Source organism: Leguminivora glycinivorella, chromosome 26 (genome assembly GCF_023078275.1).
Source record: "Leguminivora glycinivorella isolate SPB_JAAS2020 chromosome 26, LegGlyc_1.1, whole genome shotgun sequence".
Taxonomy (NCBI): Eukaryota; Metazoa; Arthropoda; class Insecta; order Lepidoptera; family Tortricidae; genus Leguminivora; species Leguminivora glycinivorella.
The window spans coordinates 7,459,960-7,478,464 of record NC_062996.1 but is presented as its reverse complement, the minus strand read 5'-3'; the positions used below and the strand labels follow the sequence as shown (position 1 = coordinate 7,478,464).

The following is an 18,505-nucleotide window of genomic DNA, read 5'->3' as shown; positions in this document are numbered from 1 at the left end:
TAATCTCGGCACTATAAAAAGGCGGCATATTTGAAAAATGAAGGGCTCAGTGGACAATTGTCTTCCTAACTAAACCTCAAAGAGGATCGAGTATTATAGAGAGTTACTGTCGAAGTAAAATGTGTAATCACAGTTTATATAGACTGCCATCTCTTGACACAGACTTAAAACTTTTGAGCCTCAGTTTTGACAATTTGGCCCATATTCTTAGCTTGATATGTTTTAAAAATCAAATATGAATATTAGCGCCATCTAGCTGAGCGTACCCCAAAGGTGTAATGCCATCTAGGCCACCATACCTTTTTCTGTATGGTACTGAGGTACGTTTTTTTCTTAGACTTTATCTGTCTATACGGAGTTTATATGTCTTTGCCAAGTCTTTGCTAAACCTTGACGTTGGCGCAGTCATCAACGAGCCATAATACTTATAAATTTAATGAATATGTAACGTCGAAGCCTTTCATTCCCATAGAAAATTTGAATTTAGTGCAAAGAGAATAGTAGGCATCAAAGAGCCAATTCATATTTTTTTTTTTTATCTTCTAAATCTTTATTTACATGAACATATTTACATAATTATATAAGAAACTAAGACTAAACTTAAAAGCTAGCTAATGTCTAAAATAGGCCCTTGAGGCATTGTACCAAGGATACTGGCGACATTTCCTCGTTGTATCGCAATGCTGATACGTTGTGCGAGGAAGTCGCCAGCTCTTCGGTCACCAGTTACCTCAACCAGACGCTTCGCGATTTCTGTGAACAACTTGTTCGCGCTGGGCCCCAATTCATATAATTTTCGTAATGTTCCTTCTGGACTAGGTCGATGAAACTTTTGTATGATGTACAATATAAATTGGTTCATATTTCAAAAAAATATGGTGTTTGTACCAAGACCCGAACTTGTTATACAGGTGATTCCGTCCGTCCGGTGGTCCGTTCCGTCGTCCTCGTCTAAATTCTATAACAACTCCTTTACATTTCAAGCTGTGCGGCTTTGGAATTCCCTACCCCTAAATATTAGACGCGCTCAATCTCCTACTTCTTTTAAGATACTTCTAAAGCTTCACTTTTTATCTGATCATTGATCAATGATACCTTGATAGACTTATGTCCCCTATAGCTGGCATGTAATTTGTTATATATATATATATGTATTTGTATGTTTATGTATTGTATTTTATTTTTATGTGTGTAGTATATTGTTTTGCGTAGTATAGTTTGTGCTAGATTTCCTCTAAGTCTACATTTAGTACACCTACTTATAAGGTTAAATTTATTATTCTCCACTACCTAGGTTGTCTGGAAGAGATCGCTCTTTAGCGATAAGACCGCCTCTTGTTTTACCTCTTAAGTTGTTGTTTATACTTGCTATGTTGTTTCGTGTATTGAGGTGTGCAATAAAGAGTATTTGTATTGTATTGTATTGTATTGTGATTAAAAAATTTGTTCAATTTTTTTTTAAAGAATTTTTATAGTTAGAAAAGTCATATTTTTTTACACATAGCTTTTAGTGCCATTAATGTTTGTACAAAATTGGGAATTAGTAACTTTTGTAGTTTCTGAGAAAATAAATAAAACAGTTTTGGGGTTATTTGTGCTTATATTGTTTGTATCACAGAGAACCTCCTATAGAGTAGCATTCTAGGAAATTTTGTTCGCGATACGAGTCACCAGTGCCAGGGGTGCGAGGAGCGGGCGGGGAATGTGTTAAGCGCGCTGTGATTGGCCGTTCAAGGACGGCGGGCAGTCGCGCCAGATGAAAAGGGACAGAAGTATGACTATCCCTCTACTGACGCGTTAGTGGCCAATGTAAGTTGACCTATGCCGGCTCTGAATAAATTATAAATAATGACTTTTATGTGGAATGTAATGACGTCTGTTTTTAAATTTGAGCTTCTTGTTACCTTTCCACACCATTTCACACTACAGGTGGACATCTTTAAGACATCAAAATACCCTTTTTCAATTTTTTACTGCGAAAAACACGCGCTGCTTTCGGGTCTGTTACTTGGTCGCTACTGATCGGGCACGGCGACCGCCCGCGCTTGCAGTGCAAATACTAGGAAGGCTGGCGACCGCGAGTCGTCTTGTAATGGATGTCTATAGGGGTTGGTCTGTGGTTTGTATATATTAATAAATGTAGTTTATAATTTTTTTATATATATTTGTAGTTTATGTATTATATTATACCAATTTAGATTTAATTTTCTCTTCCGTCTCTCTCTTTTGCACCACCCGTTAACTTCTCTCCGATCGCCACTCGACTATCTGAAGGTTGTCTGTAAGAGACCGCTGTTTTAGCGATAAGACCGCCTGTTGTTACCTACCACTTTGTAACCGTTTTCGTTTATGTTTTATTTTTGTAGTGTGCAATTAAAGCATTTTATTATTATTTGTATCTCCGTTTAAAACTCTCGGTAATAAGGTATTTTTCACCCCCAGGGGGTAACAGAGGAGGAAACTTTGTACAGGGTATTACCTCTTCAAAAGGCATCATTTGTTTATAGTGTCGACCCAAAACCGCTGGGGGCAATTTTTCTTAGCTTATCCTGCTATAAGGTGCATAAGGGTAATCCCGAATGATAGAAATGCTCGGATAATTCCGAAAGGGAAATGTTGATATGATGGAAAAAATGGCGATTTTTATGCGATTTTCGTAATTAGGCGACTTTCGGAATTACCCTAATGCACCTTACCCTCTGTTTCACAGTCTATATTTCCATATGTAAAACATGTGTTATATCCATACTATACTAATATTATAAAGGGGAAAATGTGTGTATCTGTTTGTTTGTCAGACCTTCACGGCAAACTTTTTAAGTGGAAAAGTGACATAGGCTACTTTTTGTCTCTTTCTAACGCGAGCGATGCCGCGGGCAAAAGCTAGTAATTTCACTTCATTCCACAACAAATAAAAGACATTGCTTCTTCGAGGTATTTGCAACTTACATAATGTTAGAAAAAACATAAGTACAGCCTGGCAAAGAAGAGCAGAAATTATAGACGATCAACCAAATCGTGACATTAAAAAATGGCGCCACCAGACGTACAGAAAAATACCTTTTTTTTTCTCGCTCTCTTTTACGTGAAAAGTTTCGAAGTCGCCGTGCTGTACGGCCGTGTGACAGCTTCTTAACGTATGTCAAAATCAAAACTGTCAAAAACGTAACGTATTTCAAGGTTATGTTGTTAAATAAACATGTCAACCGTAAAGACCCACAACTCTACTTGCTCTTTGTTAGTGTTAGCTTTTGGTACTCACGTTTTTATTTCACATACGTAATTCCCGTTCGGCAGTCACGGCTATTTGTAGAAATTAGCGAATGCAATACGCATACAAGCGTAGCGGTCGCGATGGACGTGATGCTAGCGTGTCGCTGCTGCCTGCTGTGTCCCCCGGACAAACACCTGATTTTTATCCTTTTTTTGTCAGGCTGTATTGAAGATTTTTTTATCTCGCTCTCACCAAATACTATGTAAACTCTACGAGTTAATACGTGCAGCTCGGTGCCAAAGTTGGCAACAGGCACACTAGCGCTCCTAGCGGCATGAGTTGATCAAAATAGTTTAGTTTCATACAGCATAAAATTAAAAAAAATTACAAATTCTTATTTTTTTGTTTTATTCCGTCTAAAAATGTTAAAGTAGATCAAGTAATAGCATTTGCTATTTTACTCAAATAAAAGTCTGAACAACTACTTTGATCAACTCGAACCGCTAGATGGCGCTAGTAAAATTGTTGCCGCTCAATTGTATGGGAAACGTCAGAAGCTGCACGTATTATAGTATATAGTATTTGCTCTCACCTACGTCAATAGTTTCGAAGTCGCGGTACGGTACGGTCGTGTGTTAACTTCTTAACGTATGTCAAAATCAAAACTGTCAAGTGATGGCTGTCACTTCAGTTTGAAGGTTAGGTTATGTTGTTAAAAAAAACGAAAAAAGTAACTGAACAGAACGCTCTTGCTCCTGGTTAGAGTGGTTAGTGTTAGCATCTGTTAGGTTCTACGTTTTTATTTCAAATACTTTATTATTTCACATAAGATAATTCCCGTTGTTGGAGTTTGGCAGTCACGGCTACTTGTAGTAATTGGCGAATACAATACGCATACAAGCGTAGCGGTTGCGATGGACGTGATGCTAGCGTGTCGCTGCTGCCTGCTGTGTCCCCCGGACAAAGACCTGACGACGCCGCACACACATCTCGGCAAAACGGAGATATATGCCGACATGATCAAGGAGTGTTTTGATATTCAAGTAAGTTGTGTCCACAAATTTAAAAGTGTGTGAAGTCAATGGATGATATTGTTAAAAATGTTAGGACAGCATGGTATTTAATTAAATGTGTGAATGGTTTATGTTGCAGCTGGCAGTGGGCGGCTCGGGCTCGAGCGGCATCTGCTGTACGTGCGTGGGCCGCCTGCGAGACGCGAGCGACTTCAAGCTGCAAGTGCAGCGCAGCCAGGCGGAGCTGCAGGCGCGCTCGCAGGGAGCGAGCCTCGTCATAGGTTGGTCAAACCACGACTAGCTAGTGTAAGGCCTGAGTGGACGCTTGAAGCAGAGTGTTTGGCGACACATGCAGCGGGGCAGGCCAGTGTACGTATACCCTAGGCAGCGTTGACTCAGGACATTTGTGTGAGCTTCAGTTGTTTGTGATGTACACCGCACACCCTGCACAATATGAGCATGCACTCGGGCTTTACATCTAAGCTCTGTACTAAATATTATGTAATAATAACCATGTTTCACCATGACGTCCATTCTGCAAGCTTGCCTGATTTCACATTATTTAAGCAAAGAGGATCAAGTATATAGAGAATTACTGTCACAGTAAAGTGTAGGCACAGTGCATCTGGCTAGACTATCCGTGGCATCTCTAATAGTGACATGGTTTGTGTTTGTAGTGAGTGATTTGTTTTGTTTGTTTGTTCTAGAGGAAGAATCTGCAGTAGAGTATGAAAATCCAGAATTGCAGGACACAGAAGAGACTTGTGGGCCTGAGCCAGGTGAGTCTATAGGTCAGGTATTATTTTTTAACTTCTTATAAGCTCTAATAGTTATCCTATCAAAGTTTCGACAATGCTTGTCCGATTATCACTTGTCTGAAAATGGTTGAACGAACTTTTATAATCCATATTGTTTCCTATATTTTTGAAATGTTGCTAGTTTGCTATCCCACATTATCGTTTTTCCGAAACTCGATAACCAGAAGAACAGTTACCAATTTTATCATTTGACAACCAATTTGTTAACCACCTTTTCATAAATCCGATGCTATGTTACATCAAAATGTCATTTTCTCTAATTAGTGCAGGGCGGAATCTGCGAATTAGTCTGAAACTTGGCATGGCACTGCTGGTAGAAATCATGAAACTTGGCATGTATAGTTTATAGGTTTATAAGAAAAAAATAGAAGTATTAACATGCCAAGGTGATAATGTTTCCCCTCTTTCCTCTCATTTTTATATCTCTCTTTTCAGTTTTTAAACATTTTAATGAAAACTGTAAAAGCTACAATAATAATGTCTAGGAGAACTATATTCATTATAAAATTCTCTACAATATTGTCGTTGGAAGTATGTAGCTGGAACTTATAATTTCCAAACTATGCTCATTTTCGATTTGCAATATTTACGTTTGGTGACCAGTAGGATAAGTAAGACCAGCGACTTTGCTCTTTGCTGCTTGGCAAAATGGTTCCTTGGGTCAAACTGATCCTATTTAGCTCAATATTCTACCCCCCATAAAGAAAAGGGGAAAGGGCCGGATCCCTCATTGAAATCTATGAAATAGTTATTCTTGCTCTTAGCGACTAGGGCCAATCGTATATTAGTTTCGTGTAATGTAGGAACGAGAAAATCCTTTCTGATAAAATCGTTGCAGCTTTTCATACAAAACAATGGTTTTATAACATAACTATCTTTTGCCCGCGGCTTCGCTCGCGTTAAATTCAAAAATTGCGGAATGGTTCATACAAACGTCCACCCCCCATTTTAGGGTGGTAGTGGGGGGTTAGAAAGAGACAAAAAGTAGCCTACGTCGCTCTCCATGCCTTCTACTATCTCCACTTAAAAAAACGGCCAAGTGCGAGTTCTACTCGCGTTGTAAGGGAAGGGTCCGGTACACTACAAGAAGGGCTTAAGCGCCTCCTTTTTAGTAGGAACTTAAGTCATTTTTGCGAATAATCGATGTTTTGAACAAAACGAAACAGAAATGAGTTTATATGTAATATTCAAATGCGCTCACACAATTTCAAGAGATTTGGTAACTCTTTGAAGCGGCAGTGAGTGAAATTCGTAATTTGAGTTTTTAGGGTTCCGTAGTCAACTAGGAACCCTTATAGTTTCGCCATGTCTGTCTGTCCGTCCGTCCGTCCGTCCGTCCGTCCGTCCGTCCGTCCGTCCGTCCGTCCGCGGATAATCTCAGTAACCGTTAGCACTAGAAAGCTGAAATTTGGTACCAATATGTATATCAATCACGCCAACAAAGTGCAAAAATAAAAAATGGAAAAAAAAGGCTTTATTAGGGTACCCCCCCTACATGTAAAGTGGGGGCTGATATTTTTTTTCATTCCAACCCCAACGTGTGATATATTGTTGGATAGGTATTGAAAAATGAATAAGGGTTTGCTAAGATTGTTTTTTGATAATATTAATATTTTCGGAAATAATCGCTCCTAAAGGAAAAAAAAGTGCGTCCCCCCCCCTCTAACTTTTGAACCATATGTTTAAAAAATATGAAAAAAATCACAAAAGTAGAACTTTATAAATACTTTCTAGGAAAATTGTTTTGAACTTGATAGGTTCAGTAGTGTTTGAGAAAAATACGGAAACTACGGAACCCTACACTGAGCGTGGCCCGACACGCTCTTGGCCGGTTTTTTTTCTTTTAAGTCCGACTTACGCTTTACTGTAGATTTCTTATAGGTTTTTCTGTAATCTGTAGATTGAAAACTATGTCGTGTATTTTATTGAAAATGTTACGCTTATTAGTTTCGGAGATAAGGGGCGGGGAATGGTCATTGTTTGCCTATTTTCTTAAATAACTTGAAAATCACCTTACTAAAAATCATAAAAAAATATTTTTGAAATACTTATAAAAACCTCTTTCATTTGATATGTAATACAATATATTACAATACAAATATTCTTTATTGTTCACCAATATAACAAGATTACATCACATAACTTTAATTAACTATGGTAGACAACAGGCGGTCTTATCGCTAAAGAGCGATCTCTTCCAGACAACCTTTGGGTAGTGGAGACAAGACACAAAAAACAACTGATTTGAGTAGGTGATGCAGTGAGTGATAGAAAACGTCAAATAATCTTAATACTAATAAACATACATAAATAGGAATTAAAATAAACCTAAATATACCGTACATATATAAATACTATAACAACACAGCTACGAATGTACATAGATCAAAAACAATGCGGCCAATAGCGATAAAGGAAAATGAAACAGGACCATCAATAAATATTGTATATATTTCTAGAAACTTTGATTTTTAATTGTCACTTTTACCCCCCAATAGTGGCTCCTATAATTAAATTTTCTTAATTTAAATTACATGTCCGTCTTTGGATCACAAGTTTACATATGCGTGCCAAACTTCAAGTTAATCGGTTCAGTAGTTCCGGAGAAAATGGCCGTGACAGACGGACAGACCGACGAACGAATGATCCTATAAGGGTTCCGTTTTTAGGGTTCCGTAGTCAACTAGGAACCCTTATAGTTTCGCCATGTCTGTCTGTCCGTCCGTCCGTCCGTCCGCGGATAATCTCAGTAACCGTAAGCACTAGAAAGCTGAAATTTGGTACCAATATGTATATCAATCACGCCAACAAAGTGCAAAAATAAAAAATGGAAAATAATGTTTTATTAGGGTACCCCCCCTACATGTAAAGTGGGGGCTGATATTTTTTTTCATTCCAACCCCAACGTGTGATATATTGTTGGATAGGTATTTAAAAATGAATAAGGGTTTACTAAGATCGTTTTTTGATAATATTAATATTTTCGGAAATAATCGCTCCTAAAGGAAAAAAAGTGCGTCCCCCCCCTCTAAATTTTGAACCATATGTTTAAAAAATATGAAAAAAATCACAAAAGTAGAACTTTATAAAGACTTTCTAGGAAAATTATTTTGAACTTGATAGGTTCAGTAGTTTTTGAGAAAAATACGGAAAACTACGGAACCCTGTACTGAGCGTGGCCCGACACGCTCTTGGCCGGTTTTTCCTTTTTGAGGTACGGAACCCAAAAAATCACGTCAATAGATGACTCCGTTTTGCCGTGAAAGGCGGACATACAAACAGACACACACACTTTCCCATTTATAATATTAGTATGGACTAGCTTTTGCCCGTGGCTTCGCTCGCGTTAGAAAGAGAAAAAAGTAGCCTATGTCACTCTCCATAACTTCAACTATCTCCACTTAAAAAATCACGTCAATTTGTAGCTCCGTTTTGCCCTGAAAGACGGACAAACAAACAGACACACGCACTTTCCCATTTATAATATTAGTATGGATTAGTATGGATAATGAATTTTCATGTATTTAATTGTAACAGTTATGGCATTTACAATTACGTCTCGGCAATTATCAATAAATAAAAAAATAGGACTATTTAGCCCATAACCCAGTTCTGATGATGGGATCCTGGAGAAGTCGAGGGAACTCCTCAAATCTTAGAGGCATAGATATAGTGATTTTTGTGTTTTTATAAGAACAGCATGCATTTACGTTCAGAAGAGTGACATTTGGCGCAGTTGGAATGCTGATGATTATTTTTGTATGAAAAGGTGCAACGAATTTTTCAGTAATGATTAACTCGTCCCTATATTTCACGAAAATGATATACGATTTTCTCTAGTCGCTAAGAGTAAAAAGAAGTAATGCATAGATTTCACCGAGGAAACCGCGCGCCCTTTCCCCTTGTCTTTGTGGGAGGTAGTCACGTGCGATTTCGTGACTATTGAGCTAAATCGGATCAGTTTGACACAAGGAACAATTTTGTAAAGCAACATCGCCACAGGTAAAAGAGCAAAGTCGCTAGTCTGACTTATCATAGTTATCATAGGTCAGCAAACAGAAATATTGTTAGGGGAAAATGATCATAGTTTGAAAATTACCTATAAGTTCTATATACTTCCAAAGACAATATTATAGAGAATTTTATGGAGAATATACTTCTCCTGGACATTGTGATGGTAGCTTTCACGGTTTTCGTAGAAATATTAAAAAACTGAAATCAGGGATACAAGGGTGGGGGGAAGGAGGGGAAACATTGACACCTCGGCGTGTTTCTACTTCTTTTTTTCTTATAACCTATAAATTAAAAGCTATATACATGCCAAGTTTCATGCTTTCTGCTAGACCGGACTATAGATCTGGTTAAGAAGTCGTATACTAAATATCATTTTATAGAAAAATAAAAAAAATGCTTAGGTTAGAACTGCGACCCTCACAGAAACAAGCTTTTGCTAGAAAAGTAGGTAAAGTTAGAAATGCGACCCTCACGGAAACAGAGATGCTAGAAAAATGGGTTAGGTTAGAACTACTACTAGACTAGAGTGGCCAGGCAGAGGAAATACTGGAAAGAGCTGGAGGAAGTCTCTGCCAACAGGCACACTGAACTACGCGACGTCATCTAAACAAACAACTATAAATACCATACCAGACCGTGTTCAGAAGAAGAGGTATATATGTCGCAGGGAAATGTCCAAAACAGAGATTTGACCAAATCTCTAAGGGATATGATCAAATCACGCAGGATGTCAAAATGGCGATCCATTTCATCATTTCTCTAAAAAAATTCAGTCATTTGACTAAATGCCCGACTCTATTTAGTGAAATCACAAAATCGCCCAATAAACACGCCACCTTTTGTCATTTCACTAGATTTGTTTAGGGATTTGATAAAATCCCTGAACCACGACAGTAAGTTGACGAAACGAGCTTATAAAGTCTTAGTTTTATCATTTCGCTAAACAAATTCAGTGAAAAGACAAAATGTTTAAATAAATAAGAAAATAATTTTAAATTGAACATTTTAAAACTTCACTTCGTCGCCCCAAAAGCAAACTAGCGAATCTGCCAATTTGACAAAATATACTTTTTAATGTAAATATGAACCAATCAGGAGAATGCATCTACTCAAAAAATTTCGTAGTTCTATCATTTATGGTTTCAGAGTTACATTTGTGCAATTCTGAATTTTTATGTAATTAGTCCCATTGTAAACCTACGAATCCGGCACTTACGTGAATTCACCATGTTAAATGTATACATTAGCCCATAGCAAATGAACGAATCTAGTCTATTCGTTACTTTGCTTTGATACTTTTGTTATCGATCATTTACCTAGAAACATGACTAGCCTATATAATATTTGCGAAAGTGTCATATTCGTAATTTTATTATGCAATATAAAAGTATATTCGCGGGATTCTGCCTTATTCGCGAGTTATAATATGTTGTTTGCAGTAGGTAAACACGCGAATTAGGCATAGCTCCCAAGTCTAATTCAGTAGTTTACTTAAAATTAGTTACAGATTTTTATTCAAATGAAGGCTTCCATCTACTATGATGATCGCGATGACGATGAAATCAACTTTGATTAGGGCACGGGACAGACTATCTTAAAAATGCATTAAAAAAGATTTGTATGCTATTATTTATACTGTCAGTTTAATCTGAAAATTTTGTCAGTTTCAACTGACAGGTTGCATACAAATTTTTTTCAAGGTTATGAATTTTTAAGACTATATGTGGCGAGCCTTAACTGGTTTTAAAGATACTAAGCCAGAAAGGTAAAAAGTAAAAGGGGAAAACCTGCTTATGATACAGAAACGGGAGAAAGAGATCTCGTGAAACTTCGCCCTGATAATACCTATAAAATACCTAAGTAGGTACTATCACACATATTATCCAAATCTTCCAGAGAACAGAAAACAGTGTTATGTTGTGTACCTACTTATTTGGCTGTGGTTTGGTGGTATTAAACACTTCTATGTATAATTGAAATATTTTTTAGTGGCTTAAATGTAATAATGATATCAAATATATGTAAGCATTTTGCGCAAAAAGTATCTTAAAAATCAACTCTGAACTAACTTTATTGCTTCGTAATATAATTGAAATTGCATAAGAAAAATGCCGTTATATTTTTTGAGACAATTAAAATAACATATTTTGAAATATTACTGTGATGGTAAGTAAATGTAAATGTAATGGTTCTGTGTAAGAATGTCATAAAATATTTATTTATTTATAAGTGTCTCCACATTCGCAACTTTACAACTAAATGCAGATGAATAAAACCTGCTATTGTTTTCACATGCACCATAGTAAACATTCAAATGTGGCATTTTCGCCACTTTGCATTAGCTCATAATGATTAGAGTATACATTTTTCTTACGAAAGTGCCAATTTCGTTAGTTTACTGTGGTGAATTTTCCGACCTTTTTTTTCTATGTATGGGATCAGAAAAATGCGAAAGTGCATTTACTTCGGATTCCAACAAAGTATATATATCTGAAAAATAGATTAATACAGTGCATAGATTTAAAACCCCTTACGCATTAAAAATAAAACTTCAACTACAACTATGACTTCTAAAAAAAATATGTTTATTTTTTTCTAACTTATAATCCGTCTCCTGTAAAATGTGTATTTGGCAGATAGGTGACTTTGCTGTTGGGACGACGTCGACGACGACTTATTCTATTTTTTTCTTATTTATTTAAAAAAAAAATTCTTAAAACGCATTCAATTGCGTATAATATTTTCATGGGTCAGATAGCGATAATACCTATTTTGACATTTTATTTTTCCATTTCACTAAGTAATCTAGTTTGAGATTTAGTCAAATCAAGTGACAAAGGCGAGAATCTAATAAATCAGATTTGATATATAAGTCTTCGTCATTTCATGAAACTAGTTCAGACATTTGATCAAATCACCATATACCAGTTGAGACTTTATCATTTCCCTAAATTTGTTTAGCCAAATGTTAGAACTTGTTGACTTTTTGAGTTCTTTTCGTCAACTTATTGTCGTGGTTCAGGGATTTTATCAAATTCCTAAAAAAATCTAGTGAAATGACGAAAAGTGGCGTGTCTCTTAGCCGATTTTGTGATTTCACTAAACAGAGTCGGGGATTTAGTCAAATGACTGAAAGTTTCTAGAGAAATGATTAAATGGATCGCCATTTTGACATCCGGCGTGATTTGATCATATCCCTTAGAATTCATCTAAACAAACAACCATAAATACCAGACCGTGTTCAGAAGAAGAGGCTATATAGATTATAGATAGGATAGCACTGCGACCCTCACGGAAACAAACTTTTGCTAGAAAAGTAGGTAAAATAGGGTAGGGGGTAGGGTAGGGTAGGGGGGGGGGGGGGGTAGGTAGGGTTCTTCAGTCAATTTCGAACTTTCGATGTAGCGGCTAAATAATATTTCGGATTAAAAACTGCGCCACAAAAAGTAGCTGTCAAATCTTATACTATTAAATGAGCAATTCTTGTATATTTATTTATTTATTTATTTATATATACCGACGATCTCGGAAACCGCTCTAACGATTTCGCTGAAATTTGTTTTGTAGGGGTTTTCGGGGGTGAAAAATCGATCTAGCGTAGCCTTAGATCCCGGAAAACGCGAATTTTCGAGTTTTCATGAGTTTTTCTTTCGCATTTGTAAACGTAAAATATGGTCCTTAATTTCGCCGCGCGCGCATCGATTCCGCTTAGCTCAGTCGCACGAGGTCGGTCTAATGTAAGCAGATAGATCGTAGGTGTCAGGGTTTCGAATCCCGGTCAGAAATTAAGTTTTTGTTTTTTGTCTTTTTTTTTTGTTTTTGTATTTATAAGAGTTTTTTTTTTATCTAAAGACGTGATATATTAAAATAGAACCGAGCGAAGCTCGGTCGCCCAGATATTTATAATATGAATATGAATCATAAGCGAAACAAAATTGCAGCAAAAACAGAATGGGGATAATTATAATAGGGGAAAAGTACTTTCGGGCAAACAAAACTTAGGCCAATCAATAAAATGCGAAGCGTTTTCGGGCTACTAATATTCGACATTATAATTTTCGACTTTTTGATAGATATACCGATCACTAGCTAACAATAAACTTGATTCGTGTTCCCCAAAACAATAAAGTAAAATAGAAGCATGTAACGTAGTTATTTAATAATCGTTCTTCCTGTCTAGTACTATTCGTGCACTTAAATAAAACGCGTTCAATTTATAGTTTTATGTTCTGAAACATGTAACTTCGAAATTATGCCTACCTACTCGAAAAGACCTCAGAAATCGTTGTCTGAATACCCACATCACAGGCCTTCTTGAGCTTACCGTGGGACTCAGTCGATCTGTGTAATAATGTCCTATAGTATTTATTAATTATTATTTATTTTATTCAGAATTAGATGATAATTTTACATTGAAGACGATTTAAAAGTGTTTATAGTAAGCCTACTTTAATAAAGAATATTTGAATTGATTACGCCTAATTTTGGAGCCAAGTTTAGCAGCGTTGCCACTCTGAAGGAGATCTGTAGCACAAGGCACGGCCCGGAGCGAGGTCGACACGATCTCACGAACTGCATGTTTGTTTCAGATGAAGAGCTCCCAGTCACGCCGGAGCCGGCGGCCGAAGACGATGAGATGTCGCGTGAGTACCAACCTGAATGAGAAACACAAACTGTAAGATGTCGCTACAGGTCCCATTGACCAATATGGTACAGCACTCACTCAAGGCAGTACTTTTACACTTTTAAATGTATTCTAAGCCTAGTGGCAACGGTTGCAGACGTTCGTGCTTGTCAAAAAGTTACAAACTGTAGCGGTCGGAAGGTTTGCCCATCGGCGATCCAATACTTACCTACACCGAAAGCTGTGCTGCAATACGGCTCACATACAAATAGAAACTCAATTTGAAAATTGTTTGATTTTTATCAGATTTTTTTTTTTTTATACTACGTCGGTGGCAAACAAGTATACGGCCCGCCTGATGTAAAGCGGTCACCGTAACCTATGGACGCCTGCAACTCAAACAGTGTCACCTGCGCGTTGCCACCCCATTAGAAATTTTATGTCCCTGTAAATATATCCCAAAAATAAATGTTAAGACGGTCAAGCAAATCACAAGTCTACAAAAAGGTGCCAAATTTGAAAAATGTAGGGCTCCCCGGCCAACAATGTTCATCAAGCGCGTGTCTTCCGGAACCTTGACGTTTGACGAGACATAATACTTAAAAAATATAGAAACTGTAGGGGATAAGGTAAGGTATATAGGATATCATGTTTTCTTCATTAACGTCAATGATTGGTTATATGTTGCAGTGTGTTCGGACGGCAGCGCCCGCGCGAGGGAGCAGCTCGCGATGACTTGTTCCGTGGTGCTCGAGCGCCTCCGCGGCGACGCGACTGCTCACGGCGGGGCCAAACCATTCGCCTGCGAACACTGTGGCGAACGTTTTAGGAACGAAACTATCTTAAATAGACACATTCAAGACACACACTTGCCGTCAGCGCAAAAACAATTTTCTTGTGATTTTTGTAGTTCTACATTCCAAACTGAATCACTTATTTTAGAACATGAAAGAATCGAACATGGTGTCACAAATTTCATGTGCGCTCATTGTGAGTATTCAACAATTTCCAAGAGATGTTTGCGAGCACATTTAAAAAGTCACCGCGGTTTCGAAAGTCAGATCAAAAGTGATTTACACAAACATCAAGCGATACTCTCCGTAGACAAGAAGACACACAAAACATCACACCTAAGATTAAATACCAGAGTAGAGCCTTATAAGTGTAGTTATTGCGACTACAAGTGCAGTAAACTGTCTATACTGAGAATACATGAAAGGAAACATACTGGTGAAAAGCCTTACGCATGCAGTCAGTGTGCGTATAAATGCAGAATTAAATCATTCTTAAAAAACCACCAAAGAATACACACCGGAGAAAAGCCTTACGCATGTAGTCACTGTGAGTACCGGTGCAGTGATAGGTCAAGGCTAAGAAAACATGTACTGGCACATACGGGCGAGAAGCGTTTTCAGTGTAGCCACTGTGCTTATAAGTGCATTGACAAACCACATTTACAAAGTCACATGAAAGTACACACCGGAGAAAAGCCATACTCATGTAGTCACTGTACTTATAAAAGCAGTACCAAAGCAAGCTTACAAAGTCACCAGAGAATACACACTGGAGATCTTTACGCATGTAGTCATTGCGACTACAAATGCATTCAGAAAGCACACTTACAACGTCACCAAAGAATACACACCGGAGAAAAGCCTTACGCATGTAGTCACTGTGACTACCGGTGCCGTGATTGGTCAAGCCTAAGAACACATGTAATGGGACATACGGGCGAGAAGCGTTATCAGTGTAGCCACTGTGCTTATAAATTCACACAAAGCTCACACTTACAAAGCCATATGAGAATACACACCGGAGAAAAGCGTTACGCATGCAGTCTCTGTGCTTATAAATGCGATAGGAAAACACTCTTACAACTTCACGAAAGAATACATACCGGGGAAAAGCCTTACGTATGTGGTCAGTGTGAGTACCGGTGCAGTGATAGGTCACGCCTAAGCAAACATGTACTGACACATACGGGCGAAAAGCCTTATCAATGTAGTCACTGTGCTTATAAATGCAGTACCAAATCAAGCTTACAAATTCATCAAAGAATACACACCGGGGAAAAGCCTTACGCATGTGGTCAGTGTGAGTACCGGTGCAGTAATAGGTCACACCTAAGCAGACATATACTGACACATACGGGCGAGAAGCCTTATCAATGTAGTCAATGTGCTTATAAATGCAGTACCAAATCAAGCTTACAAAGTCACCAAAGAATACACACCGGAGAAAAGCCTTACGCATGTAGCCACTGTGATTACAAATGCACTAAAAAATCTTCTCTGCGACGTCACCAGAAGACTCACATTGTGATGAACCCTGACAACGCAGCAATGACCTAAATCAGAAACTCAGACCTGACATTGACATTTCACGCTCCTTCAATAAGGAAAGGGCTCCAGTCACGCAGCTCACGCGCGCTCCCGTGTGTTAATGCTTTTACTTGTACACGAGCCAGTTATAGTTAGAGCAGTTTATAGTTATTTGTGTGACTGGTGCATAATGAGAGGCATTAAAACACGAGTGTAGTTTTATGAACGAGTTTCATAATAAAATATCACGAGTCACACGAGTGTTTTAATGCCTCATTATGTACAGTTACATACATGTAAAAACACTTTATACAGGATTGGGCAGAATAACTGTCCGAGTTAAAAAGTGGTATAAAATTTAAAAAACACGATAATGTGAAAAGTAGTGCTATGATTTATATCCATAACATCTTAAGTTTTAAAGTGTTATGTAATATATTTTATTTGCTTTTCGTTAACTTGCATAGTTTTAGGCATTTTGCTGTAGGAGTTTGACCCGGCACGCACGACCTCATCTGCTAAGTCATGCAATACTTGACTACCCGACCCCAAAATAAATGGCACTTTTCCTCATGAAGATGTGGTCTGACTGAGTTTCTCTTTTGAATAAATTTATGGCTAAAATATCTTCGTTTCTATCCCTTAATATAACACCATACTCAACATCAGTCTGACATTTGTTGAACTCCTGAAATCGAAATGCATTTTCTTTGCAAAATGGCCATCGTGCCGCGTAAATAACATTTTGTATCTAGCCCTCACATTTTTAAAATAAACAGCGTACATACATAAATTATCCTTTATGTTTAGGTCCCTTAGTTTGTGGTTATTTTGCAGTATGCAAAATGTTGTCCCCTCTTCAATTATATTGTTATTGAATATTTTATAATTTTAAGCACAATTTTGTATGATTCGCCCATGGTTATTTGAAGCTACTTTACTGACACTAACCATCCAATTTCTACAAAATCTTTAGTTGATTTCAGAAGAAAAATACTTCTATAAACGATTTTTGGTATGCAATATCAAAGCAATATTGGATATTAACTTTTTCAGTAAGTTGAATATCTCGCCCAATCCGCAATGTTCGCTGTCATAACTTCCAACTGTAAATACTTTTCAATTTTGTTATAAAAAATAATTAAACAGACTGTAATAGTAGTGTCTTTTAGAATCCGTGAAGGGCATTAAATTGTGGATTTCAAATGATACACAGGGAATAGAAATCTGTTATATTGAAATAGATAACGACATGTAGTACAATAGGACAGTTAATCCGCCCAACCCTGTAGATTTAGATTTATTTATTTCATAATATAAAATTACATTATAAATTATTCTACCTTAATCTATACGAATTTATATTATGATCGTCGAGTATGATTTTTAATGAAATGTCAATTACAATTTATAATTTGATACTAATTTAAAAAATTTTAAAAATATATATTATATTTAATCGCCAAGATTGTTACGTGTATCATATTATGCGCAGAAATTATTTTTAAAATATTAATGATGTGTTGATATTTCGTGATGTAAAAAAAAAAACAACTGGCTCGAACGCATGGATGTAGTTGGCCCTTTCTTAAAAAACACAGGGGCTTCGAACAACTTGACTTTTTTTATAAAAATAGATTTTATTCTCTTTTAATTTTTCATAAAGTATATTCTTAACTTTAGAATTACCTATTTTAGTAAGTCACACAAAGACTATTGTAAACATAAGTCAAAAATAGTCAAGGTCATAGCTGACATTGTCGATTGTCCATTCCTGAATTTTTGGAGTAATTTAATCGTAAATAAGTCATTAATATATTTTTAATATAATTTATGTATTAGTATTAGCAACAAGTAAATAACATAGCTAGCTATAAGTCTACTAATAATTCTTTGAATACAATTTTTTATACTTAATCAGTGTTAGAAGAACCCATTCATGGCCAAGGACTGTCGAGCGTACCTACACACAACGCCGGGCCACCATACAAACCGTTTTTAGCTAAAACGCGTGACTCAGCTCATAGGTCTCTGGCCTGGCGCGAACGCAAAATAAATTGCCGTTTAGGTATGAATCCGGCCAGTTTAACAATCTTATGCAACATTTTTACTAACCAACTGTTTTCTGTTCATATTCAAAATAAATGTATTAACTAATTTGTTTCTATTTGTAAGAATGAACATTTTATAGTCTGACCAGAAATATATGATTGTCAAGAGGTTGCTGTTATTCTCATATAATTAATTAATTATACGGTTTAGAAAAGTATTTGAAAAATATTTATAATGAAATTCCGCAACTTAGCGCGTGATTATGTATATTTCTAGTCATCCATAGCCAAGGTCATAAAAATCACAAAATACGAAATCACTGAAGATCGAGCACTGGGAGCAGTATAAAGTCGCCAACGAATAAATAGTAACTAAATAGAATTTCCCATATTACTCTAAAATTCATCCTAATAGAGGGAATGGCAAAAATAATTTCTTGAGTTTCTGTC

The 18,505-nt window shown here is 36.9% G+C and overlaps 1 protein-coding gene across 2 annotated transcripts; it reads left to right on the top strand.

The window, feature by feature from the left end:
• The first annotated feature begins 3,993 nt into the window (after positions 1–3,993).
• LOC125239808 (zinc finger protein ZFP2-like) lies at positions 3,994–17,070 on the top strand. Of its 2 annotated transcripts, none has more exons than XM_048147505.1 (5): positions 3,994–4,257; positions 4,367–4,508; positions 4,935–5,006; positions 13,649–13,702; positions 14,374–17,070. In XM_048147505.1, exons 1-5 carry the CDS (start codon positions 4,129–4,131, stop codon positions 16,032–16,034), a joined length of 2,058 nt encoding a protein of 685 aa, XP_048003462.1. In that variant the 5' UTR covers positions 3,994–4,128; the 3' UTR covers positions 16,035–17,070. The 2 variants fall into 2 exon arrangements, with proteins under 2 accessions (XP_048003462.1, XP_048003461.1); XM_048147504.1 differs by having other exon boundaries at positions 4,361–4,508; positions 14,374–17,069.
• The last annotated feature ends 1,435 nt before the right edge of the window (positions 17,071–18,505 follow it).

Coding starts and splice junctions, on each gene's coding strand:
- LOC125239808 (XM_048147504.1), top strand. CDS start 4,129: ATGGACGTGATGCTAGCGTGTCGCTGCTGCCTGCTGTGTCCCCCGGAC. Junction 4,258..4,360: donor AGGAGTGTTTTGATATTCAA/GTAAGTTGTGTC, acceptor GAATGGTTTATG/TTGCAGCTGGCAGTGGGCGG. Junction 13,703..14,373: donor CGAAGACGATGAGATGTCGC/GTGAGTACCAAC, acceptor TATATGTTGCAG/TGTGTTCGGACGGCAGCGCC.